A 27,974-nucleotide genomic window follows, 5' to 3' on the forward strand; every position below is an offset into this window, starting at 1 on the left:
TGCAGTAGAATTGTTTTGGCATGTAATTTTGTTATAATTAATTTCTCTGTGTGCATCATGCCCATGCACTATAAAGTACAGCGATGCATCGCTGTCTCCTGAAAAGCAGAATGAGACTGGACAGGAAACTGCATCTCAAGCAGCACAGTTCATGTGCTGCATCAGAATAAAATGCATACACGAGTCTCATTTCAGAAAAACCTTTCCAGTTACACTGTGGTGGTACCTTGAGTGCAAAGCGCTCTTCCATCTGAACAGGGCCTCATTTATTTCTATATGCAGCTTTTATGACACATTTTAATATTGAGATTGATAGAGATATACTGGGGCTTATTCATGGCAGAAAACTGTCTTAACAGCTTCACCATTATCTGACTATGGCATGTAGAGTGCCATAATAGCAACATTTCCTGACATGTACCATTTCCTCTTTCAATACCATTCCCCCAACTCATAGCTCCAGGGTAGAGGCTAGGAAAGGAATTAATACATCATCACCACTTTGGAACTAATGTGGGTCTATTTGTTCTTTCCATACAATCAGCAAACGCAAGTTGTCCTTGAGATTACCATTTGTATTGGGAAAAGATTTTTGAAATCTTTTTCTAGAAGCCATTACCAAATACACATTTTCTTTCATCCCACTGGTAAATTGTTGTTTGTTCACAACTCACAGCCTGGCATTTCCCTCTCCTTTGTTAATTGGGATTGGGAGTTACCAGGAGGAGTCATAGTAGCTTGATGTTTCTTTAGTACTCTTACAAGTCATAATGAGTTTCTTCTGCTGGAGTCCCAGGGGTATGGCCAAAACAGAGCTGGGCTACTTTTATGCAAGAGAGAAGGGAATATCATTGTAAGGCTTACAATTTCTTCATCAGCACAGTTGAACATGGCAGCTGTTCAAAAGTTAGATATCATGGATGTTGGACACAGGGTTTTAGGTGGAACCCCCCCCTCCATTCCACCCTTAATGAGGTATTGAGCTGCAAGCTGGCGATAAGGAGAAGCATTATTAGCACGCAACAAACTCCTTTCACAGTAGTCTCAGTAGTATTTAATCTCAGATTATTCAACAATAAAATATTTCCACCAAAGAAAATAGGCTCGTTACTTTGGTGTCCATGTCAGAATGTAGAACTTGAAAAATATATAGACTTTACTCTATAACAGTAGCGCACACATTCTTAACATTCATTACACAACTCGTAATCTTACTTTTCTCTACCCTAGGCAGTAGCACACATTAAAACAATAAAAGAGGTTATGCAGGATAACCTTGCTATTGCAGGGAAATACATTTTCATATACACCGTTTACAGAACGGTGATCTGAAGTTGGAGCAGACCTTTTGTCATGGAGTCACAGAGAACCTAATCAGTCGCCCAGCATAAAGTACAGAAATCAAGATCTGCTCAATATAGAGTGCCCTGGATAGATGAATACTAAATCCTCACACGCAGCATTATTACAACTCATTATTGTCGCTGTCCGAGTGCGCTTTTGCATTTTGAAGCACCGCTCCAAATGGCAGTAAATATCACTGCTAAACATCTAATGCCTGGAGAGGATGATTGAACTGAACTCCTGCCATAAATAATCTATGTGATACCGTACCTTTATAATACCCGAAATACCCTTTATAAAACCTTTAAAATACACAATTAGGTGCAATGATGTTCCGAAATGACGATGAATGGCTATTGAAATGCGCTCAGTAGTCCTTCAAAGCATTTCCTGCGATGTGCAAAGGGGAGTAGCTTTGGCGCTCTGTCAGTGTAATCAGATTTGTGATGAGGCGAGTGGGACAGAGTCTGGTTCCTGAGAGAAATGAGAGCGGGTCGAGCGTGAGGCTCAGGACGTCTTCGGTTCCTCCTCGAGTTTCCTGGGAGGTGGCAGCTCCGCCTGCTTGCTGACCAGGGCCTGGGGGAAGGAGGGAGGGGCCCCTAGCACTCCGGCCTGGGGGAGGGAGGGAGGGGCCCCTAGCGCTCCAGCCTGGGGGAAGGAGGGAGGGGCCCCTAGCACTCCAGCCTGGGGGAGGGAGGGAGGGGCCCCCAGCGCTCCAGCCTGGGGGAGGGAGGGAGGGGCCGCTAGCTGAGGCTGTGCCCCCTGATTCGCCACTGCAGGCACCTGAGCAGGAGTGAGGGCCCCTAGACCCCCGGTCCCCTTGTGTTCCCCATCTTGGCCCTTCACCTGCACGCTGTTCAGAAGCAGCTTGACGCTCTTGGAGAAAATGGTGCGGGGGTCGGTGCCAGGCAAGGCGGGGCATTCGCAGGCCGCCCTCAGCTCCAGAGCCTGGGGGGGGACAGGGAAACAAACGTAACGGCACCCGTGACCTTTGACCTCTGACCTCAAACTGATGTGCATTAGCATTCTCAATCAGTCTTTTGGGACTGACACTTTTTCCTCCCTCCACAAGCTTCAATTACCAGCTAAAGGACTACAGGTTTTAATCTTCTGGCTAGACATCACATGAGTCAGAAAAGAAGTAGGATTCTCAGAGGCACACATCTATGCTGGTACAAAGCCACAGAGGAGCAGTGTCTTAGGAACTGCTCTAATTACCACAGAACTAGAAGCATGATACATGGACTTTTGATCTGACATTCAGACATGTCGGGGCAGATCCACTAAGAAAGAATGCCAAGTGAAGTTAATCTTGTTTATTGCAGATGAGCTGTGAATGTTAATTGTTCCATATTAACGGTTGATTCATTAAAGCATTATACAAATGAAGCAACAGTGCAACCACACCCCACAGAGTCAGAGGGCACAGTTAATGATTAGAGAAGCATGAACACATCAGGGAGTTTCCTGAATAGAGCTGAAGATCTCATCAATATGGGCCAATGCCAATTTGCCAAGACTAATTTTGAGAAATGTAAAATAGTCAGAAGTTATCTAAAACCACAATTTCAGTTCACTATAACTACTGAAACATTTAATCATTCAAAGTGACTTAGAATAGGTCCATAAGTTCATGGCCATAGCTTTTTAAATCACATTTGTATTTTGATGCACATTGGGCTCCAATTGCTTGTGTGAAAATTAACTAGCCAATACAAATATATCAAAATAAAAAATCATACCCCCGCAGATTTCAAAATTCCCCACTGCAACTTTTTTCTTTGACAGAACACAATTTGACATATGTCAAGTGACTTGGACTGTGATATGATTGTTGGTGCCAGACATAATGGTTCCAGCATCTCAGAAACAGCTACCCTCCTGAGACTGTCAAGCATTAGTCTCTTGAATTTACAGAGAATGGTGCAATAAACAGAGGAGAGGTCAGAGGAGAACGGGCAGGATGTTTTCAGTACTGTACACGTTGAACCTCGAAGCAGGTGGGGCCGCAGAAGCAGAATACCACTCCTGTCAGCAAAGAACAGGAAGATGAGGCTACAGTGTACACAGGATCAAACCAGGATGACTGAACATTGGAAAAACTTCACCTGATCTGACAAATCGGCTACAACACGCAGATGGTTGGGCCAGAATTTGGAGTAACTGGCGTGAATCCATCCTGTCATTGGTGCACGCTGGCGGTGGTGGTGTAATAGTTTAGCAATAATTTTCTTTACACACCACGTATGTTGCTGACCGTATGTCTCCCTTTAAGGACACAGTCTACACCCTTTTTCAAATGGACACTTCCAGCAGGATAATGTGCCATGTCAAAAAGCACACATCATCTCACACTGGTTCCACAAACATGACAGTGAGTTCCATTTACTCCAATGGGCTGTACATTCCTTAGATCATAATCCAATAGAGCACTTTTGGGATGACGTGTAATGGGATATTCACAGCATGAATGTGTGGCTGAAAAATCTGCAGGAACTGCGTGATGGTATTGAGTCAGCCTGGACCAAAAACCCTACGGAATGTTTTAATTGTTGAATCAGTGCTGTTCTGGAGACATAGTGGGGACATGCCCGGTCCTAGATCAGTATAGCATAATAAAGTGGCTGGTGAGTATGTTATCACAAGATACAGTCCATAACTTTGTCTTTGCTTAGGGTGGAATTCTCCTTTAAGCCCTTAATTTGGGAGATGTAAATGCCAATGTTCAAATATTGAAAGAGTTACAATCCATATTCATTGAGTAGAGCTACCTCAAAACCAGTCCATGACAAAGAGAAAAGCTATGGTAACTTCAAGAGAGAGGGGGGAGGGGGGGACATCCCACAATCTACTGCAAAGCAAACTCATTTCAGTCCAGTCTCCTATAGAGGAGTGTCAACATGCCCACTGCTAATGTTAAATCAATGACAATGCAACCAATATCCACCATAGAAATGACAATCCTTCCAACTATCCTCAAACAGTTCAATAACATATTGAAAATTTAGCATTTCACCGTCATCTTTTTCCTGCAGCAATATTGTAATATTGAAGATCGGCCCGATAATTCATACCATGCAAGTACTGACTGTGGCTGACAGTTAGCAAGGCACAATCTGATCTAGCACTACGCAGGGTGGGGAGGGATTCAGGCAGGCAGGATGGCAGTGTCTTATTGCATGCCAGAAACCACTGATGGGCACCTATAAAACTCTCCTGTAAGGGTCCTCCTCCGACCCATGTCTGTGCAAGCTCGGCTTGCAAACCACGGTACGATAAGCAGCAGCGGACATCATGCCTCTGTCTGAAATCTCCCAAATCAGCAGCCAAGGCTACAGCAATGAATGCTGATATACACAGGGTTTGGATAAAATGGAACAACTAATAAGGAGTAGGGCCATACGTTCCCATCAGAACAGCTTCATTACTGTTGAAGTTCTGAACTGCATGTAGTGGGATACTGGGCCATTCTTAGAAAGGAATGCTTCTAGATCACTGGGGAATGAAGGGCATGGAGATCTACTCCATACTCAGCTCCATAACTTCCCAAAAATGCTGAATGATGTTTAGATCCGGTGATTATGGAGGATTATAGAAGGGGTTTGTATGAAACAGCTTTTTAATTTATTCAGTAGTAGTAGTAGTAGTAGTAGTGTGTATGGCATTCAACTTAAAATGACTTGAAATGTGCAACTGCCTTTGTAATTGTGATTTTGTTATTTTAATGTTGAAATCTTTCTCCAATCCTGTAAATGTATTTATGTATGCAGGTATACATGATTTGGTATTCCAAAAACTGAAAAAATTTATGAAAGACATATGGAAAATAAATGAAAATATAAATCACATGATCACAAATCCAAATCCAGTTACATTTGCCTCAGTATTCTGTGCATTCCAGTAATCTATTATTAAACTACATCCTCAGGCAACTCACTTCACTCTTATTTAAATACACTGCCTTTTAATTTAAGGCATAAAGATAGTTGGACCTTCTGTTCAGCTAATCACTTTTGAAAGAAAAAAAGCAGAAGAAAAACAGGGTTCTGCTTTTCTGACATTTAAAAGTATACCGTAGGTGAATAACAAAACCGACTAGAAATATTTGTTGGCAGCAGTCTTGGGCAATATATTATTCAGATGCTCGATGAAGCAAGCTGTCATGGCAGAAACAGCGGGTGAAATGCACTTTATTTTGCTGCCTCATCAAATTTTACAAGCGCAAAGATATCGTAACACAACCGGATATACATGTAGCCTAACAGACTAGCGAAAAGGCCAACATTCCAGCGGAATAGCAGCAGGTCTGTGGCTGTGAAGACTGATGACTGCAGAGCAGCTGCTTCCCTGTGTGAGCCATCACAGCATGGTGGCATATACAAGTAATGACAAATGACACGTCACCAACTTGTTTAAAAAAAATAACTCTACATGGTTTGTGTTTATTTCCCCTCTGCATCATTTTTTAGAACACATTACTGCCACAACGCTATTTCTTTCTCCTTATGCGGCATGCCTATTCACCTCCTCTGGTTATAGGGGTGTTAATTTATGAAATTATCTGGTGCGGTGATTGGTTGGAATGAAAACCTGCATATACTCGGCACAGGAATGAGCACCTCTGAACTAGAAGATGGCACAGATACCTTTGCGAACAATGCAATTGTGAAGATAGGCGAGACCCATAAATCGGATATTCACTAAAAGAGAATCATTTCTTCTGTGCACACAACTGTATCTCAATTTGGGCAAAATATATGCTTTTTCACATTCTTTCCAGACGGGCAGGCAAATTCATGGACAGACGGATGGGGCATTAACAAACCCCATCAGAGTAATACCCTACCCAACACTACCATTGCCCCCAATCAGGAACACTGGAGCGAAATAACTTGCCCCTTCATTTTTCTGGAGATTAAAAGTAGTCGCACCTTATTAAATTCTGGCCAGATTTATCAGGCGGTCACTTGGACATACGGAATGGGGAAGAGCAACCCCCATCAGAGTAATACCGCACTTCAATACTACCATTGACACCAGATCAGGAACACTGGACTAAAATAACCTGCCCCAGCATTTCTTTGGACTGATGTATTCTTCAAGGGTTCCGACTGTATCTGTATGGTCACACTAGGACTCGGAACCATACTGTCCTCTCGGTCCTCTTCACACTTGTTCCTGTGTTTGATCTGCACTTTGTTGAACGTCGCTCTGGATAAGAACGTCTGCTAAATGCCTTGTAAAGTAATGTAATGTAATGTAATGTAATGGATGTTAAATGTAGTCGCACCTTTACCATGGCCTTCCAAGTTCATGGTATGTGACGGCTTGGCCACATAGTAAAAGCTTGTGGAATCAAAGGGTGACTTTGGACAACGTGCTTCCTCATTCAACCACCATTCCCCCTCTCACCAGGAGCCAATGAGAAAGTGCTTGGGCAGTTCTCAAGATGGATGGAGTACTGTATGTAAGCTGAAATGCAGCTTTTCCAACAGAAAGCAGGATTAAGATGAGTGAGTAAGATGAGTGAATCAGCCGCTGATTCACACAGCGCTCGGAGTCAAACTACATCTGGATGACTAACCCAGCTACTTCAATGATGAAAGGAACCAGCAATAATTTAAAATAAGGGAAGCCAGCACCTTATTCAGTTCTTATTTGGCAACGGGATTGACTGCCATCCAGGATAGTAATCACTTGTGTGTAGGTGTATGCATTTGAAATTGGTTTATCACTGAATTACCTATGGTTTAGCAAAATACCAATATTCCGATCCCAAACCTGACGCTTTTCATCTCATCTTAATGACTCATGGCAAAAATCTGCTATTTTTATTTGAACTCTCATATGGAAAAAACAATCATTATATATATTATTATCATATTATTTTTGACAGAGTGCTTTAGTTCTTCAGTTTTTCATTCATAAGCATTCAAACACTTAAGAGTGTTGGATGGGCTTCACAGTCAGGTATGAAATATAGACTGTGCCCATGCCAACTGTGGCCGGTAGCCCCTGAAGACCACACACAGCTGGTCTGGCAGGGAAGGAAATGTCTCAATCAGACATTAAATGTCTTCCTCAGACCAATACCTGTGTGAGTAAATTTGCAAACTGCATTGTGATAAGTGGCAGCACATGCTCTATAGAGTATACTGCATGTAAAAATGATAAGGACATTTTGAAATAAATAAAAGACATGATCATAGAAGAGCCAAGATCACAGAATCACTTTTTGAACCATGAGTCTTCCAGTCGATAGTACTGTTCACGTAAAATTAGCTAGACATCTTTGACGTAAATAAAATTAAAAGGAACACACCCAATACAGTATCCAAATGCTCCTCAGAAGTCATGTCCGATAGCAATGCTTAAACTGTTTAGTTTCCTCGAATCATGAGAATATTTTTAGAAAATATGGGAGAACATATTTGCACACATTAATCAATTGTGCAGCACTGGATTGTAATGGAAGATTAAATCTCTCGACACATTTGTGCCAAGTGACGGAAAGGAACGCGGAAAGGAGCCAGGATCATGCCATTTCGATGCTTACCCGTTTTAGATCTGGTTTCTGCATTCACATACACAAGTACAAACAAGTACCCCGCCCCACTACTTACATAATTATAATTACACACAATCCACTCAGACATCATATATGCCCCTTTTCCACTGCACAAAAGAAACCTATATTCTATATTCTATATTTTCAGGGAAGCAAGTAAGTTATGCACTCAAATTTCATGTTAGCTGTAAGTTTTAAATTAATAACCTAGTCAGAGGTTATTCTATCCAACATTTGTTTTCCGTATTCAAGGTTCACGGTTCACAGCAGGAAATAAAGGTATTGGACATGACACAGAAAGTAAAACTACTCAAAAGGTCAATTTTGAATTCAAATTGTGAAAAGGGTTTCCCGTGTACTAACCTATAGTACTAGCCACTCCATAAGTGCATGTGTGCACATGCATGCCCACAGCTGAGGACCAATTATGTCTTCACCATCTGTTCTTTTCATGTTTAATGCACACGCATGTAAGCAGGGAAACTTGCTTTGTCAAATAAAAATTTAATTCAAGGTTAAGTATATTCCTGTGTGTGTCATGCCTTTGCAATGCATTTAACCTAGCACCGCCATCAGTCCCCGTTGCATATTAAACAGTCATTTTTGCACCCATTGGCGTGTGACCAAAACTCGTTCCACAATCATTCCACGAAGTTACAGTACCCTGTGATTTCCAATGCCAGTGTACAGAAAATTGCATCTGTAGACTGATTAAATTTGAATGGGGGACAAAGGGCTGGAGCCCACAGTTTAATAGACAGAATGATTAAAGTAAGCTTGTGGAAAGAAAACAGAGAGATTAATATTTACCATGCACTGAACAGCAAATATGCCTAAATTTCTAACAGTAATGAAGTCAAATATCAAAATGTCAAGAAGCATATGTCAGTGTCAGTCAATCAGCATGAAGCAGCCATATGCTTTGAAGTAATTTTGTGTCGGCTTGGGTAAAACAAAACCCTAAGGAGCACCAATAGGACCATAACCACTAAGCAGCTAGCTGAGACATTTAATTAAAATAATAATTTAATAAAATACATGAATACAAATCTATTTTTTAATGCCCCTTGCCTTCTTGTGAATTTCAAATGACATACACAATAAGAATATGCTTTCTGATATAGGCCAAAGGCAATTGCTTGTGATTCCATATCTGAATCAATGCTTTCTCCATCTTTACTGTGCAATAGTAGGCCACTGGTGCACTCCCATGAATCTCTGCTGTGAACTTTCCTTTTGACAGCCCCCGGGTTTTTTGATATATGCAGAGCTGGCTCAGACATTCACATAAATTTAAAACAGCTAATAACAAAATACTGTGGCAAACCATCTGTGGTTTTGCCAAGCTTTCTGATAGCAGGACAGCTTCAATTTCTATCTGGATGTCTGCACTGAATGTAACAATAAAAAAGGAAAAAACCTTGAATATATAGTCATTGATCACTTTATTAGGTAGACCTGTACACCAGCTTGTTAATGCAATGTATTTAAATCAGCCAATCATGTGGCAGCAACTAAATGCATAAAAGCATGCAGACGTGGCCTGTAGCGTAGTGGTTAAGGTAAATGACTGGGACACGCAAGGTCGGCGGTTCTAATCCCGGTGTAGCCACAATAAGATCTGCACAGCCGTTGGGCCCTTGAGCAAGGCCCTTAACCCTGCATTGCTCCAGGGGAGGATTGTCTCCTGTTTAGTCTAATCAACTGTACGTCACTCTGGATAAGAGCATCTGCCAAATGCCAATAATGTAATGTAATGTAAGAGGTTCAGCTGTTTTTCAGACCAAATGTCAGAATAGGGAAGAAATGTGTTCTAAGTAACTTTGACCATAAAATAGTTTTTGGTGCCAGACGGTGGTTTGAGCATCTCAGAAACTGCTGATCTCCTGGGATTCTCATGCACAACAGTCATGCAGAGAATGGTGCCAAAAAAACATCCAGTGAGCAGCAGTTCAGCAGGCAGAAACACTTTGTTAATGAGAGGTCAGAGGGTGAGGGCCAGACTGGTTGAAGTCAGGAAGTAACGCAAATAACCATGCAGTGGTATGCAGAAGAGCATCTCCGAACACACAATGCATCAAACTAAGTGGATAGCCTACAGCAGCAGAAGACTTAATACGTTAAAAAAATGTCTAATAAATACCTAATAAAGTGCTCACGGTGTACGTACATACATTCGAATACGAAGCCCAATAACAAGGCTGAGCGTATTGTCGATGTGCAATAGACGTGTGCATCTTTCCGTGATGGCAATGCAAACGCGTTATTTATTATTCACAGCGCTGCCTATGAGTCCTGCAGCCGCAGCAGAGCAAAGCAACGCGCGGATAACTGGCTCTGCGAGGGACGCTTCACCTGCCGAAAGGCTCGGCGCGTAGCCCTTCCTCCCGCGCCCGCCGAGCCCCTTCCACAGCTGCAGGCACGGCCCGATCCCCACACTGCCAATCGTTAAGCAGCTCATTTCCACGCCACTCTCGTTAAGCGCTTCTTGCTTATGTCCACAGGTTTAATTCAAAGATGGAGGCGATTCTCTGGGCGCCTCATTAATGCAGAGCGCCTTCAGCAAAACCAGCTCCGGCTTTTCTTCGGCACAATGCGGAGCCTCTCCTCGCAATAGCGCGCCATGTCATGTCCTCGAATAATTCTTAATATGATTTGATGGCTTAAAATAAGACAGTTTACCCTCCTTTTTCTTGCTAAAGTATGACTGAATTGTTGCAAACACTGCATTGTTGAAGCTTTCCGATATTGTGTATATATTAGGGACGTCATAAAATATTGATATATTGAACATTGATCGGCATGTTGCTATACAGAGAAATGCGAGGCATTGCTGTATCAACAGGGTTTACCAGAAACCAAATTCTGACCCTCCCATCTGTGTGCCTCAGCAGAAATGATCAGACCAGGCTACGTTTTTCCAGTCTTCAACTGTCAAGTTTTGGTGAGCCTGTGCCCACTGCAGCCTCAGCTTTCTGTTCTTGGCTGACAGAAGTGGAACCTGGCATGGTATTCTGCTGTTGGGAGCTCATGCACCTCAAGGTTTGACATGTTGTGTATTCTGAGATGCTTTTCCGCTCACCACAATTGTACAGAGTGATTATCTAAGTTGGTAGCCTTTCTCTCAGCTCAAACCAGTCAGGTCATTCTCCGTTGACCTCCGTTGTCTCATTTGCATTTCCATCCACCGATGTGCTGCTCATTGTTTTTTTTAACCTGTCTGGCACCAAAGACTATGCCACGGTCAAAATCACATCACATTTTTTCCCCCCATTGTGATGGTTAATGTGAACATTACCTGAAGCTCCTGATCCACATCTGCATGATTTCATTAATTGCACTGCTGCCACATGATTGACCAATTAGATAATCACATAAGTATGTTCCTATTAAAGTGCTCAGTGAGTGTTAACAATGTGGTTACACTGGTCTGTCAATTTAAAACAACTAATAGCTACACACTTGCACTGTACTAGTAGGCTACATTATTTCCAGCATCAAGTTGACAAAGCTATATCCCGACTCCGTATGTAGCATTTTGTCGATTATATTAATGTATTCAAAGCTGTTGAATGTTAATCAAGTTCAAGTAGTGTTTCAAGCTGCATGTTGACACCAGATATTCATGCAGTTGGAACCTCGCTTCTTGAGAATCTCTGCTCCAAACCTGTTGATTAAATATTCCACGATTTGAAGTTGAAAATGTTGTAGAAATGTTTTCCTTGACATTCACCATTAATATTTAAGTTGAATGTGATCAGATGTAGCATGTGGTGCCATATTTTTACTGCCACACTGGAATGCGATTCCAAACACTTTAAACCAGGAGTACATTTTCTCCCAGGGGGAAGAGAGTGTACCACCACCACAGCTTTTCAAAACCCTGTGGGGAACTGTGGTGTCGAGGGAAAGTAGGGTGTTGTCCACCAGGTAGCATCATGGCCCTTCATGGCCACAGCTGTGATTCATTGCAATGACAGTAGCTGTGGCCAATTACCTCGTTATGAAGGCTACAAGAGGCCAGGGTTTTTGAGTTAAGATAATTGGGGTTTAGGGGATGGTATGCACTACATTGTGAGTTCTGGGGCATGGTCAATCTGAAAACGGTTTGCTACGGTTTCTGTGTTGAATGACATGTTTTCACCCAATGGTGTGCAACGTTTTGCAATAGGCTTTGAGGTATTTTGTTCCTGTTTGGTGGGTGTTTCGGGGGTGTAGCCTGAATCACTAATAACGTAGGCCTTCTCCGATGCCATAGGAGCAAACCGTACTATGTCAGTCAGTCCGCCAGTTTGCAACAGGATGTACAACGCGCCACCATTTCCGTTTAAAAAAACAAAAACGTTTTGCTATGTTTTGTCTGGGCTGAACATGGCTCTTTTGCACCATCTTCTCTGTTTTGGGTTGCCAGTTTTGCCTTATTTTTGTTTTATTAGGGACAACATTGGCTCAGGCGGTAAGAGGGTTGCCTGTTTGAGCCCACCCTGGGTGCGTCAAAAAGTGTTCCTGAGCAAGACACCTTACCCCTAAATGCTCCTGATGAGCTGGTGCCCTGCATGGCAGCCAATCGCCGCTGGTGTGTGATTGTGTGAATTAATGGGTGAATGAGAAGCATCAATTGTACAGCGCTTTGGATAAAGGCGCTATATAAATGCCAACCATTTACCATTTATTAAGCTTCTGACACTAACCCTTTCTTTGAGTTGTGCTGTCTGTGCACCACGTGAGCAGTGGCCAACCCGAGCACTGCCTCATAGGAACACAGATAAAATTTTAGCCATTCTGGTTTTCAGTTCATTTGTTTCTGTAATGCAATACAATGGCCAACCGCCCAGATGCACTGTAACGCTGTCCCCACCTGCACACTCCCACTCCTCCCTCCCCAGATTAGTTGTAAGTTTGGCAAAATTCGATAGATACAATGCCGTAGTCTGATTAGATTAGGCTATTGATCTTCTTTCTTGACTTGTATTTTGAATTCAATTTGATGTCTGTATTATGATATTTATTTGAGAAAATGTTAATGCAACTGAGATGTTATGAGCAGCCCCAGAAATAAAAGTGAATAGTTTGCCTTTATTATTTCTGCAATTTGGGGCACCGCTGTATGACACATTTTGGCTTTTTCATTGGGTACCCAAGTGTCCTGTGAGCTTTACCACTAAGTTGTACATTACCCAGTTTAATATGCAGAATAGCAAAAAAGAGGCTACCTGTTTGCAATATGATTTCATATTTGACTTGGACCTGCTGACCTGTCAGCTCCTTTTGTAGCTGCTGTCACATGCGCTGGGAACTCATGAAAAATAATGACCTGTTTCAGTGTGGTGGCATTATCAGAAAGCAAGTAAATCTGTCTTTTGTAAATCACCAGGCTTCCACCCTTTTTGGCCGGTCTGGCTACGTTCGATTTGCTACTAAAAAAACAACATGCTGTAGGTTACATTATGAGAGTTTGAAAATATTTTTACAGAGCCCCTAAAATTAAAAGTATATATATATATTTTTTTTGTGCACACAAGATGAGAAATTGTAACTAATTTATTTTTGTCAATTTCAATTTGACCCTGTAAAGGGCAGAGCAGGGCCGAGCCACCTCCCGTTCGGTCTACGTAAGAATCCTGTTTTAGGTGAGTTATTAACCTCCTCTGTATATCAAAGCGGGTGAGTGCATTTATCTGAGATGATTCAGAGCTAGATTCACTAATCAAATTGTAATTCAAATTTGTGAAAGACCAAATTTAATTAACAAGAGAATTTGACACATTACGCATCATATTATCCTGGATTGTTTAAGTGAAGTACAAGAAACAGGGCTCTCTTTCTTGGTAATGTACTAATTTGTTTATTTTAGCAAGCCTATAGTTTGGCCTATGTCTCCGACCTTTTGTGTGTTTTTTCTTTCTTATTTCTCAGCCTCATAATGGCTTCCTTGACTTTCATTAGCACAACTCTTATGGCCATTTGTCAACATATGGACCAGACATCAAAGGCAATCAAAAGCCTATAATCAAAACTAGATACTGAAAGCTCTTATACCTGCACTAAATAAGTGATTGAACACACCTGACCAATCAGAAATACCCACATGTAATGGCGCCATGAAATGGGTGGGCTAAGCATAAAGTGTTGTCATTTCTACATGGGGAAACCAAAATGTATAAAAATGCTCTTTAATAAAAGCTGAAACTCTGCACATTAACAGTTTGATTACAAATCTAAGAATGTTGAGTACAGAGCCAAATCAATAAAAATATGTCTTTGTCCAAAGACTTACAGAGCTTACAATATATCGGTAATCATCTGGTAATAAGCCCACTGGACATTGAAGCTTGAAAAGAGGCACTGATGCCAAGCATATTTGTGTGTGTGTGTGTGTGTGTGTGTGTGTGTGTGTGTGTGTGTGTGTAAGACGTATATAAACTGGTTCATATGTGGATGCTTACGCAGCATAACATGACAAAATTATTTGGTGTGAATGTGTGTTTACCTCAGGGACCAAGCGGTCCAATTGGGCGATGCGATTCCTGTGGGAAGGGTGTGTGGAGAGCCATTCAGGCACATTGGTGTCTCCCCTCAGCTGATCTGAAATCTCCATTTGCTGCCAAAAGACTGGTCCCGCCCGTACATCGGCACAAGCCTGAGGTTAACGAGAGCAAGAGAGCATGCGGTTACTCACCAACGCGCCAGCAATACCCAAGATATACATATCATTTAGAGCGGACAAATAGCATGTCGAGGTTAATGACAGCAGGGTTACACAACAGCTTGCTATCCTTCACCAATTCCGCACTGAGGCAGAGGTCAATGGGGAATGCCCCTAAATGCAGACTCTGATGGTTTACATCGAACATGTTCAAATGAATAATTTTGATTTGAGCTGACTGAGCACAAGCATACATTACATTACACCTAAAATATACATTACAAGCCTAAAATATCATCCTGTGTTATGAATGGTTCTATAACAATTATTATTAAATATATAGTTCTAAATACAATGCATGATAAACTTTGTCATTCATAAGATGGTTCAATCTTGCCCTTTTTTTTTTTAAACCAACATCAGTGTCCATCTTTGTGGTAGAGAGCAGGGCAGACCTTGAATTTGTTGGTCAGACAGAGAATGAAGACATATTGTGGTTCTAACATTTACTGTAAAAAGAGACATATTTTAAAGGGGATGGTGGTTTTAGCCAAAACCAGCCAAATAGCACCGTGTCAAAATACAGTTCTATAATTTAAAGAGATGCATTTCCTCATGGAGACACGTCCGACACACACAGACTGGGTAACCTGAACGGTTGTCTGGGAAACAGACCTGCGTCCTTGTGCAGGCATCATGACATATTGTTTTGTTCATACATTGAGGTCTGACTAACCCACACAAGGCTGAGCACAGAAATAAGGTGGGACTTCGCTGTCTTTTTCTGTTAAAGATCTTTGAAAATGGTGAGCAATGATTCACTGTCTCTGCCATCAGGACAGTGTTACTTCCCTGTGCCTGCAGTGCCACCTAGTGATTGGTGGGCATATGATATCCAATATAATTATAATGGAATTACACATTTCATCCATGTAACTGAAAGTAACTGAGGAAATGGGTACATTTCAGAGTACTAATCTAGATTTCTTACAATCTAGATTACATGGCTATACATCATATATGGGTTAATGGTCTAACAAAACAGCAGTTCTGCCCCAAGGACCACCATGCGGAATGGTAGGAGATATTTAACAGAATATCCTTAGTCCAATAGAGAGTACTAATAAACTCGGGCAATGCACATGAAGGTTAAACTTAAGAAAAAACTAACTCGCCACATTGGAAACGAGCCCCTTCCCTAAAGCTTCAGATTTAGGACAAAATTCAGACATCGAATACTCTAGGTCAGTGAAGACAGAAGACTCGGAAACCTGACCTATATTTCCTGGTATCAACACGCATACCTTAGCAGCCAACTGTAGTCCAACCTTGTCAGCTTCTGCCTCCAGTTTCCTGCTGAACGGCCGATTGAACATGACCTGAATCAAAGAGAAAATACTCGTTCACGTAAAAGAGGTACGAAGGGGGAAAAAATAAAGATTAACTACGTTTTAGGGGCGCTGACAACAAGGGGAAATAACGGAATGCACCACAGTAAAGGGAATCTTAGCATTTTAACTCATCTTTATCTTACCCTTTTGCTATATTCCTCAGGAGCAGAAGTTTACATTTTCGCAGCTCGTGCAAACATTATTAGTGAATCAGTGAGCCCCAGAGAACATTCCCAAATGCCTCTCTCCATCTGAATCTCCACCAGGGCATTTAGAGTGCCCATTATTTATGCAGCATAATCAGAGACTGCACTTCCCTTCAGTCCGATAGCTGTCAGACACTCCAGCGCGTGACACTGTGTGCACTGCGTGGTCGGGGAGGAAGATGAACAGCGCTCGTTTCCGATGACATACTCTAGTCTCTACTCTTATGAAGATCAAAGGCACGTTTTGTAAAACAGGCTCTAGCAGCTATAGGTGACACTTAAAACAAGTGCCATAACTGTATTGCGCACCTTCTGGGTTCCATAACACTAATCAGTGCGCGTATGAATCTGCACTGCTAAAAATGCAAAAAAGGGGGAAATCTTTTTTTACCGAGTTATATCATATGGATCCAGGCTTTGGGTAGCCATTTCAGTTGAAACTTTTAAGGACATGTTTAAAACAGACTTTCTCAGCCTTCTCACACTGCGTGCGTGCGTGCGTGCGTGCGGGCGGGCGGGCGGGCGGGCGTGCGTGCGTGCGTGCTTGCGTGTGCACATGAGAGCTGGAATGGGAATGTGTGCCTTTCTGTTTCTGTCATTATTATTATTTTACAACTGATCATCATTGTTTAATATTACTGCTTGCCATTGTATTATTTTTTCATTTTTAATTTAATTTAATTTTCATTTTATCTCATTGTAAGGCACATTGATCTTGAAATGAAATGTGCTAAACAAATAAAAGTTCAATTTGATTTGATTTACATTTAATTTGAAAAACTGGTATTACTGTCATTGTGCACGTCATCAAACTAATGCCCAACACTGCAAATTCTGCCATGTAGGCAATACCGAATCCAGTAAATTATGCATTCCAACAACGACCTACACCTTTAAACAGAGGGAAATGACGGATGATACTTAACAAGGGTTAAAAGCATGTTAAAAGCTTATCGCAGTAAACAACAGCAATTCAAATGAATTAGCGGTGAAACATTTAAACTAATCTGAAAGCACTGACTGAAATGAAGATGTAATGTGCACACTGGTTCATGCCACCTGTTCTCTGTTCCCTACGGTCGGAGATAAAAGAAAACAGAAGTGAGCAGAACCAGAGAGAGGTGAGCATTTAATCTGGGCTATTTTAGCAAGAACAGGAGGTACCTCTCTGCTGATTTCTGGGTAAATGCACACACACGCAAAGACGGTTTACAAAAGCTGAAGAAATTTTCCTCTTATGGTGATGGTTATACTTAGCACCTGCACAAGGCAAGTGGGCATTATAATGGCAAGTGAAATTTACTGTACACTGAAGCTGCACTGATTACGCATTACCTTCTGATAGCACAGCAGTTAAAGACCGGAAGGGCAAATTTAGCTGTTCCATTGTTCAACACTTTTATGAACTGCTCCCTTCCTGACAGCCTGAATCGCTATAGTTTGGCCGTGGTTTTCATCCCCACCTGTACAAGTTTCCCCTGGACCCAGTGTCCCAGCGCGGCCAGGCTGTCCTGAGGACACACGGCCCAGATGGCCGTGAGCACGAGGAGGGAAAGGACGTCCAACAGGTGGGACAGGCTGGCCTGCTCCGCCTGTAGAGGGAGACAGAGAGCGAAAGCAGAGGGCTCAGTCATGCAGCAACCATCACAAAAGGTCTCTTCAGAAGTGAAAATGGATTTCGCTTTTTAATCTGACATCTTGATACATTTCATACTTGGATTTGTTTTTCAGGATGGCAGTAGTTTCAATAAGAATCACATCATGCATACAGAAAAAAATATGAACCTTTCTTTCAGCTCTGATGATAACAGCTAGCAACTAAAATATACACACAGCAAATACTGACAAAATATACTGCTGTAACCGGTTTAATCAAATATCCAATATCAAAACTCAACAGGAATTACAGTGCCTTCACAACTTTTCATCCTTCATTGCTTATTTCTCATTGTGCTGTGTCACAGATTTTTTTCTACTCCGAGAAGTAATCCTAACTCATATCTGAAATAAAGTCCTCATGAAATAAAATTATATTGAAAATAAAAACCTGAAAATTGCCCAATTGATAAGCATTGACCAGGTGTATTTATTTTCTGGAGAAACCAAATGCATCAACGCATTTAATCCGCATGCGTACAACTGCATTATAGCAGAATGAACAAAACAAGGTCTCACAAGATAAGCATAAGATTAGTCATACTGTCATGAAGACTAGGGCACTGCCTGTGGAGGTGAAATTGTTAGGAGGCGAAAAAGATGGAGAAGGTTATAAAAAAGACTGGCAAAGTGTTAGGAACCTAGCTAGGAACATTGTGTACAAAATGTATATATATGGCACAACCCAGATACTACAAACATCAGGTCATCCTACCAAAATAAGCAGCTGGATGAGAAATGACCAAAAGGCCCACAACAGCACCTAGCTGCAAAGCTGAAATGGGAAGAAATGTCCAGATATGAGAAATTGCTTCAGAACTTTGGCCACATATATGGCCTCTCTGGGAGAGTGGCTAGACAAAAGCCACTTCTGAGAGAGGCACACATTAAGTCACAACTGGGATCTGCCAGAAGCTGTGGGACAGACCCTGAGACTTTCTGGAAGAAGACTTTGTGGAAGATGTTCAGCTCTTTGGCCTGAAAACAAAGTGTTATGTTTGGCACAAACAAAATACAGCCCATAACCCAAGTAACACAATCCCTATCCTCAAGCATGTTAGTGGCAGCATCATGCTATGGGGTGCTTTTCAGCAGGAGAGACTGCAGAGCTTGTTATCATCAAAGAAGAGATTAACAGAGCCAAATACAGACAAATCCTCAATGAAAATCCAATTTCAGTCCATAAGAGATCCGAGTTTAGGCCAAAAATAAAATTTCCAACAGGACAATGACCCAAAGCACACAGAAAAACCTCAAAAATAATGGCTTAAAATCGGACTCAATCACAAACATTCAAAAACACGAATGTGCAAATCTCACACAGACATGAGATATTTACTCCTTACAAGTTTGAAAAATGTTGTTGAAAAACGTTGGCTGAATAAAAGTAACCAAGGTCTCATAAACATGTTGAATTTATTGTGTTCAAAGTATTAAAATTATAAGGTGCATGAGAACAAAATGTGAAATGTTGAAGCCACCTGAATACTTTCTGAAAGCTCTGCGCCGCAGCATTCATTCATGATGGAAAAGGTCATATCTCTGCAGAGTTTTTACTTGATACTGTACGAGTTCAATATAAAAGAATAGATGTTCTTCTATTCCTGGTTTATTGTCATAATAATAATCATAATCATTTCATTTCATTTCATCTTATATCGCGGATGGGTCCTTATTTCATTGTGCTAATTAGGTTCACCATTTAGCATTTTGACTGGCTGGAATTTTAGAAGATTTCATAAAAGGATACCATGTACAGTACAGCTATGTAGAAATTAATCTTCCTTCAGCAAGCAGGAAGCATCAGTCATTTCCCCAGGCTCAGACGCAGTACAGCTGGAACCCACCAGGGTACACTGACCGCTTTTTAAACCTCTTTTTGATATCAAAGAAACGAGGCGAGTGTAGGCTTGTGACCCATTTTAGTTTTGATTCTGCACATATGCGCACACACACACACAAAAATAATAATTTTCCAAATGTAAGAAATTACAGCTTTAGGATGTAATTTTCAGAGTAAAGGAGACATCGTGTATTAATAATACAGAGGAAATTATCAGTAGTTTAACACCTGTCACATCCAAGCAAAGGCCTTACTCAAATTCTCATAATAGAGACACCCTATCATACAATCTCCATAACAGTGGAGATAAACATGACATACCCTCATAAAGCCTGGTAATATCCCTCCTTCAATCAACACACATCAATCAGGGACAACAATAAATATTTAACAGAAAGATAAAGATGTCACTTATCGGACTGTAATAAAAAGTGAGCGCTCCACATAGAGACATGCACAAAACATAACTGGTGGTTCCCGTAGAGCATTAAATTAACAGCAATTTAACAATAACAACTTGATACACCTTCTGCCAGGTCATACAATTAAATGAGGCAAAATGTAAGAAAAACCACACAAAGAAATTTTAAAGAATAAAGATGCTAAAGTGGCCCCCCACTGGCTGTGAAGTGTGTGTAATGATAACACAGGGATGCTACCTAACCACATTAGCATATATCCCTGAGCAGCATCCTCTCTGCATATTTCTCTCACTTTATTCCATTGAAGGATGCCTCTTCATGCAGCCTTGCTTCGCCTGTTGCCACATGTGGTTAACAAAGCAACTACCCACAAGCTGTAGTGGTGTGCAAGATTTTGGACACCCCTGATCAAAAAAGCCTTCTTGCTTTTGGAAATTTTCCCCATTCTTCCTGGCAGAACTCAAGCTCAGAAATATTATTTGGCTCCTTGCATGTATGCTACACTTGAACTTCATCATGCGGCAAGACAATTACCCAAAACACACAGCCAACACAACAAAGGACTTCATTCGGGAGGAAATGTGGAAGGCTTTAGACTGGCCAGTCAATCACCAGACCCAATTCAGCATGCATTTCACCTCCTGAAGAGATTGAAGGGAAAAAAACAAACAAACAACAACTGAAAGAGGCTGTAGTACAAGCCTACGAAATATTAACAGTTATTGGCTTTCATTTACTTAAATACTCTTCATCCCAATACTTTTGCTCACCTAAAAATAGGGTGGTCCAATAACAAAGGTGCTATGTTCTAAGTAGTGTAACACATCTAGTTGCAAATACCAGGAAATGGAAATGGCTGAAATTCTGAACTCTTGTCTCGTATTCATCTTTTTATCTCAACCCCAAATATAGTCAGTGTATTGAAAAAACAAAGGAATTTTGCTGTTCCAATACTTTTGGAGGGGACTGTAAATCACATGACGACACAAGCAATAGGACAAGAGGATCCAAAAATGTCGATTTGAACAACACTTTCAAAATGTAATTTTGAGATTCTGTATGGTAGTGTATTTTTTCATGGTCAATACTGAAGCTACCTTTGACTGCCATTACTCAACAGCTTTGCCTTAAAGGTACAAAGAACTTTGTGTTAAATCATTGTTACAAGACCATTGTAAATCCCTTCCTATCATTGAAAAAGGCTCACTGACATGTTGACACACCCTCTGCCTGCGTTTATAGTCCTTAAATTTGGGTTTCAAAATATGCAGTTGACAGGCCAGAACTCTGTACCAAAACATTGTATATCTGTACAATAATTCAAGCTCATTGGTTGAAAATGGGTTCCAATTGCCACAGCCAATGGCGTTTCAACATCAGCGCGTTCACAGAGAAGGGGTGATAAACAGTGTTGTGGTTTGGCCGTGTTTATTGCTGCCGTTGACTGTTAGAAGACCGCTAGAAGTCCAAGATTACCTATTGTACCTTTAACACAAAAGGTTAGCACCTTGCTGCAGAAATCACTGCATGTTTGCCATCTTCATTTTACTGTAACCAATCAGAACCAAAATACATTCCAACAGAGATCAGTGTCCTAATCTGCACACAATACACGTTTGTTCCACTGTAAGCTTATGACTTGGACAGAAGTAGCCCAATCTATGATTTTTCAGCTTTATATATCCACCGCCTAAATGAATAGATGAACAATATAAATACTCAATGACAACAATAAACCACACAGCTGTCTCCCTTGTCTGCCAAAAATGGCTTTATAAATTATGTATATATTGCATACGACTGATGCAATCACGCTGCAACTGATGACATCCAATTTTCGCTAGCTGTGTACAGTACTTGGTTGACTGAGCAAGGCAGGCAAACCAATGTTGGTAATGAATGCAAAGAGGGTGAGGATCTTTTTCATAGCTTGAGCCACACAGAGCCTCCAACACACCACACACCACAAGGTTGTCTTGCCTCATGCGTGCCGATGGTGATGATACTGTACTTTGTAGGCTGTGAGGGAAACATGCCCATTTGAAAACTAATTTGGAAAGTCAGTCAGTTTAATAGCACAGGAGCTGATGTCACCGCTTTTCACTGTTGCCTAACGTTAGTTTGCTAAACTGTTGTGTTGGCCAAATGATGAGTTTCAATGATTCAGTAGAATGTCACCGTTTAATCGGCATCACGGAAGCGCAAAAAATCTTATTTTGTTCACTGTAGCGACGTTGGCTTGCTTTTCAAATGGTATTTAAATTGCATTTCGAAAAGCTATGCAAGCTAACTACAGAACCACTTGACGTACAATAACGTTAGAAAGAACTTTTTCAGGTTGGCCTGAAAAGCCTCTTCCATTCTAATTGTCAACTTGGACCACAGAAGCAGCTGCACTTTCAATAAAATGGTCATCTAATGGGGTCTTGATCTGGAACATGAGCAAAGGGTTGCACTAGACCAGGGGTCGGCAACCCTGGTCCTGGAGAGCCGCAGGGCGTGCTGGCTTTCGTTGTTACTTGGCATTAATTGATCAATGAAAGCCGTTGATTACAGTTAACTCACCTCACCTGGTTTCTTGGGTCTGAATTGGTTGCTTATTTTAAGGTGGAGACGAAAGCCAGCACACCCTGCGGCTCTCCAGGACCAGGGTTGCCGACCCCGGCACTAGCCTATTTAAGGGCCGAGTTGAATTTTTAAGATCGATATGGAAGCAGGACAGCGAGTTATTTTCAATGTCCTGTTAGGTGACGTTATGTAGTTGTTGCGTGAGCATTGATTGTTATTCCAGTGTCATACAAATATGAACTTTGTGTACTTTAGCTTGTTTGTAACAGGCGTTGGCATTAAAAGCAGTAGAACCCGAGTTTGGCATGTACTGTCATTGCATGCGCTTTTAAAATGAGTTATAATTTCACTATGCATGGGTTAATGGCATTCCTTAGGATTCTAGCTATGTTTTCCGATAGCATAATATAGTTGTAGTCCCGATTATTTGCATAAAAATATATACAAGTTTTTTTTTTTTTTTTTTTTTTTTTAAGATTAAAGTAAATGCTTAACACTTACCTTTCATTTAAAAATGTAAAAGTAACAGTATATTAATAAACCAAAATTATTGGGTTTCAACACTGTAATTGCGTTTACAAATAAAGTAATAATTATTATATAGGCGCAGATGCAGATTAAGCCTAGTCCTAGCTAAAATTCAATTGGAGATTCTCCATACGAAGCTGCATTTAGTCCATGGTTAAGCTTAATCTGTGTCCATGTAGGCCCCTGGTTTGTTATTGACCCTCATCTTATAGTACAGGCCCATGGTAATGTTTACATTATTACATTACATTACATTATTGGCATTTGGCAGACGCTCTTATCCAGAGCGACGTACAACAAAGTGCATACCCATAACCAGGGATAAGTTCGCTGAAAGACCCTAGAGGTAAGTACAATTTCAACTGCTACCTGTACAAGAAAGATAAGGACAAGGGCCATTTTTTTTTTTTTTTTTTTTTTTTTTTTTGAACAAACAAACAAACAGAGCAAAAGTCACCAAAGTTAACTATCCAAACACTGCTTACCTAGCCAACTAAAATACTGATACACAAGTCACAGAGACAACAATTAAGGTTCACAGGGAGGTAGGGAGGGATGGGGAGAGGTGCTGTTTGAAGAGGTGTGTCTTCAGCTTGCGCTTGAAGGTGGGGAGGGATTCTATAGTTCTGACCTCAACATTATGTCACATGAGTCACACAGAGTTCTTAAAAAATAGAATGGTTATTTATTTTATCTTAGTTATTGATATATCAATAGCACACCAGACCTGAGGTTTTGGCAAAGGCTTTCCACAGCCAGCTTGAGAAAGGCTTTGCCAAAATGTTGGCTCAGGTGTGGTAGTTCATTGATGAATAAATGACTGAAATAACCTGGTTTTTTGTATGTGCCCCTGATAATACTGTTTCTTCGCTTGTTGCACACAATGTCATATACAAAATGTCATCTACACTTCTGGTTTCTATATCTTCAACTAGCATAGCAATTGTGATTAATTACTAGAGTCATATTGTTGTTTAGGTTGCACCATTCTGGAGACTTGAGACTTCACTTGGACTCGTCCCTCAGAGATTTGAGACTTGACTGGGACTTGCATTTGATGACTTGTGAACATGTCTGCTGTCTGCTTGTAGAGAGACTCACCGAGTGGCCGATCAGGGCATGGGCCATCTCATGACCCAAAATGAAGGTGAGCTGATGGATGTCAGCCACGGCCTCCAGCATGCCAGTGAAGATGAACACCTTCCCATTCTGCCAAGAACAAGCACACATCCCCAGCCAGTTACAATGCTGGCTTTCTTTACAAAAATGTGACTGCAACTTTAAAGATCCCTTCAATAAGATAAGATACTTTATTGAACCCTGTGGGTTAATTTGTTCTCTGCATTTGACCCATCCCAGTTACCCAGGAGCAGTGGGCAGCCACAGTGCAGCGCCTGGGGAGCAATGTGGGGTTAAGGGCCTTGCTCAAGGGCCCAACGGCTGTGGGGATCATTTATTGTGGCTCGACCGGGATTCGAACCACTGACGTTGTGGCTCCCAGTCATGTACCTTAACCACTACGCTACAAGCCGCAATAGGTGCAAACCAAGTACACATACTGTACGAGACACACATAGCCAATACAAATCTAATGATTAAATAACCAAGTCACACAACTGAACAATTACATGTGCCGCTTTTGAAAAGCAGCAGTGGCATAAGCAGGAGATCCTCTGCAAGGAACAGAATGGCATGAAAGGAAGGAGCCCGAGGGGCAGAGAATGGTGATGTGAGACCACAGGGACAGGGTGACTCACGGGCAGGACAAAGGCGTTGATGGCGGGATTGTCCACCACATGGACACTCCAAGGAACTCTGGACAGCTCTTCTATGTCCTGGTTCCTCTGGGCCAGGTGCTTGACCACGGTCTCCACCACCTTGTGTCTGGGGTCCTCCAATGGAATAAATGACTCCTTGTACAGCTCCATGTACTAGGAGGTAGGACCAAGCATTAGCACAAAGATTAGAATGACAATTCTATTAGATCAGAATGGCAGGCCCGGGTGGAAACTTGGAAGTCCATATCAGTTTATTAAAATATAAGCACGACATCAAACTACAGTATGCATTAATATTTTTTTAGTTTTGTTGTATTGACTGCTTTTTTCTTAAAGGGAAAAGGTATTTAACGATCGTTTACTGGTCACTCAGATTCAGGCCCTCCTCATCTGTCCAGCCTCACCCCCTCTGAAGTTGCGTTGGCCAGATCCATGAAGTTCTCTCGGCTGAACAGCAGCAGGCGGGTGCGCCCGGTGACAGGAGACTCATCCAGATGGGTGAAGATGAACATGGACAAGGCTACCAGCAGGAGCACCCCTCCTGCTGTTATGTGCCACCTGTACCTCCACACTGCCTGTTTCAGCAACTCCTTCCGATTGGGCGGGAGAGCCCCCCACCATTTCCTGACGCTCCTAAAGGAAAGAGACCACAAAGGAACTTTCTAGAGCATTTCCAGTGCTTCTTCTCAGACACTTCTCAGCACACACATGCCAATGAACAGCAGTCAGAATGGGCATCCTGGTCAATCAATGCGCAAGCACAGTGCAAACAGAGCCAGCAAGCCAAAATTCTAATTAATGGATTTTTCCATTTTCATTTGTGCCTTTAAACAGGGGATAATCTTGTGCTTTTAAACTGCAAAAATGGGGTTATTGGTTCATAAAATAATGATTACAATCATTTAAAATGTTCATGCTCTATAATATGACAGACAGCAAACAATACTTTGGACTAGGATTATCCTGTGTAAATTTGGAGAGAAAAAAAACAACCTATATAATATTGCAAAGGCAGGCTTCGTATGAAAGATACAGATATTTGATGCATATTTGAGAGCTGGGTCACACAAATATTTATTGAGAAACTTGCCTTTTGAAATGCTCATTTTGGGGCATTTTTGCCCCTGCACATGCCTGTAAATATCTGAACAACCTTCACAATTTTACTGTGCAGGTTTGTAATCTGACCACAGAATAACGACATCAGTTGTTATTTGACATTAAATCGTACCTTCCCAGAATAATAGCCGCCAGCTTCTGTAACGGCTTGAGGAGTAGCAATAGAAGGGGCATTGGCAGGGCTCTCAAGGGTCCCGATGTGTGGAAATTGTGCACACAGTGAGGTGCTGGAATATGTTGGAGAAATCCCTTCTGGTAGGACACACCCAGACTGAAGAGCGTGCCCTTAGCATCAGGAGGAGCAGTCAGGTAGGCATGGTGAACTGGTCTACATCGTTGGCAAAGCGGGTCTGCTGTCAGCTGTTGTTGGCATAGTGGAGACTGGCTGCTTCTGCCCACCTGGAAACAGCCTGGTGCCAGAGCTCTGTTCTTCTGAAGACTGCATGCTCTGTGCCGATTGAGAGAAGTGCCAAAGTCCCGGTGCCAACTTCGACTATAGGCCCTTAAATTATACAGCTGTCCGCTTCTAATGAAACGAATGCAGATTAATTCCATTGTTTTTTCAGCTGCTTCTCACATAAACATGCAGAGACCTGAAGGGAGGGAAGTTTGTTGTTACAATGGGGAAACGTTTTTAACAACACTGAAATTAACCAATAACACTCTTGAATGTCTTCTGCTTTATAAATGCTTTGGACTTGTTCCTGAACTCAACACCCAAGTCCACTTACCAGAAACCAAATACAATTGCTGTGACTAATCAGCTCGGAGAATGATTTAAAGAACAGTAATAATTTGCAAATATTTACTTGACAAAGTGGCAAAAAATATGATGCATTGTATCGTGTACCGATGTGAAACAAACCCTTCACTGACAGGTCAGGCAAACAGCTAAATTACAGAACCAACCACCTCTAAATATTTACTTATCAATTGCCTTCCCTGGTGTAAAATCCAGCAATGACCAGTTGGAATTAACAGCTACCAGCTGTTTCTAAACATAGCTTGCACTGGTTGAACCATTTTCAGTATGGAGTTGGTCGGACTGGTTACCGGTTACCAGCTACCAGCTGTTTCAAAACCTAGCATGAGCTGTTTTTTCAGCAGCGCTCTTAGCTAAAAACCAATATCAAATAAAAATGACACAAAAAAGGCTATCACTGGTCAGGAACAAGTCAATCTTGTTTTATTGCGGTAAACTGTCCAAAAAAACTGTTTAATGTCAATGTCAGTATCGTAGTCGTGTTGTTTTGGCAGAAGAGTCAAACCTGCCAAATCGAATCTGCAGCTAGATAACAATGTTGTTAGCTGAATCGCTAGCGGGGCTTTGCTAACACCCAAACTATCTGCATCTGAAGCATTTCGCCCTTGTCTGCAGCTAACTTCACACGCTTAGCCGCGAAAACATCTGCAACCAAGTTAGCTAATAAAAACCCAAGATGTCTCAGCTGTGGTGAAGCCAAATATTTTACAGGGTAGGAGGAAAGCCCCGCGAAACTGCAAGCGTGACAGCAAGGAAGTTGGCGTGGCAATATTAGCAAGCTAGCTAACGCTAACCGACGTTCACAAAAGTGTCAAGCAAACTGTGCGTACATTTTGTTTCGTCTTTGTGTATTTATTTGTAAGTTGTTTTATAAATACTTGGTAAACTAAGTGTGTCATTGTCACAACTTACTTTTGCCGTTTCCTTAGCTATGCAAACGTCTGGCCCTCCGGAGCATTTCCCGAATTCACGCGAAAAACACTCATTGATGTCCTTGTTTGACCCACAGAAATTGATCTTGGATCAGTTTACAATTGTAGTGACAAACATTACGTGAAACAAATGTTAAGTTAGTTGAAGTTACTGCGATAGTTGCAGGTAGTTAGCTACCTGATTGTGTCACATTTAATGTATCCTCCACT

The 27,974-nt window shown here is 41.5% G+C and overlaps 1 protein-coding gene across 1 annotated transcript; it reads right to left on the minus strand.

Annotated features, from left to right (window-relative positions):
* Nucleotides 1-1,851: 1,851 nt before the first annotated feature.
* Nucleotides 1,852-27,956, minus strand: oma1 (OMA1 zinc metallopeptidase). Its single transcript, XM_061237885.1, has 9 exons — nt 27,745-27,956; nt 26,182-26,662; nt 25,355-25,583; nt 24,930-25,103; nt 24,274-24,381; nt 17,619-17,747; nt 15,863-15,937; nt 14,403-14,552; nt 1,852-2,292 (listed from the first exon to the last, which is right to left on the minus strand). The coding sequence occupies exons 2-9, from the start codon at nt 26,622-26,624 to the stop codon at nt 1,852-1,854; spliced, it is 1,749 nt and encodes a 582-aa protein (XP_061093869.1). The 5' UTR covers nt 26,625-26,662; nt 27,745-27,956.
* Between the last annotated feature and the right edge of the window lie 18 nt (nt 27,957-27,974).

This window comes from Conger conger, chromosome 4, assembly GCF_963514075.1.
Source record: "Conger conger chromosome 4, fConCon1.1, whole genome shotgun sequence".
Lineage (NCBI taxonomy): Eukaryota > Metazoa > Chordata > Actinopteri > Anguilliformes > Congridae > Conger > Conger conger.

Bases quoted from the DNA above. Each gene is read 5' to 3' on its own strand.
- oma1 (XM_061237885.1), bottom strand. From the start codon at position 26,624: ATGGAATTAATCTGCATTCGTTTCATTAGAAGCGGACAGCTGTATAAT. The intron at 25,584-26,181 runs GTACGATTTAAT...TCTTTCCTTTAG, and splicing joins GCGGCTATTATTCTGGGAAG to GAGCGTCAGGAAATGGTGGG. The intron at 25,104-25,354 runs GTGAGGCTGGAC...CCTACCTCCTAG, and splicing joins CCAACGCAACTTCAGAGGGG to TACATGGAGCTGTACAAGGA.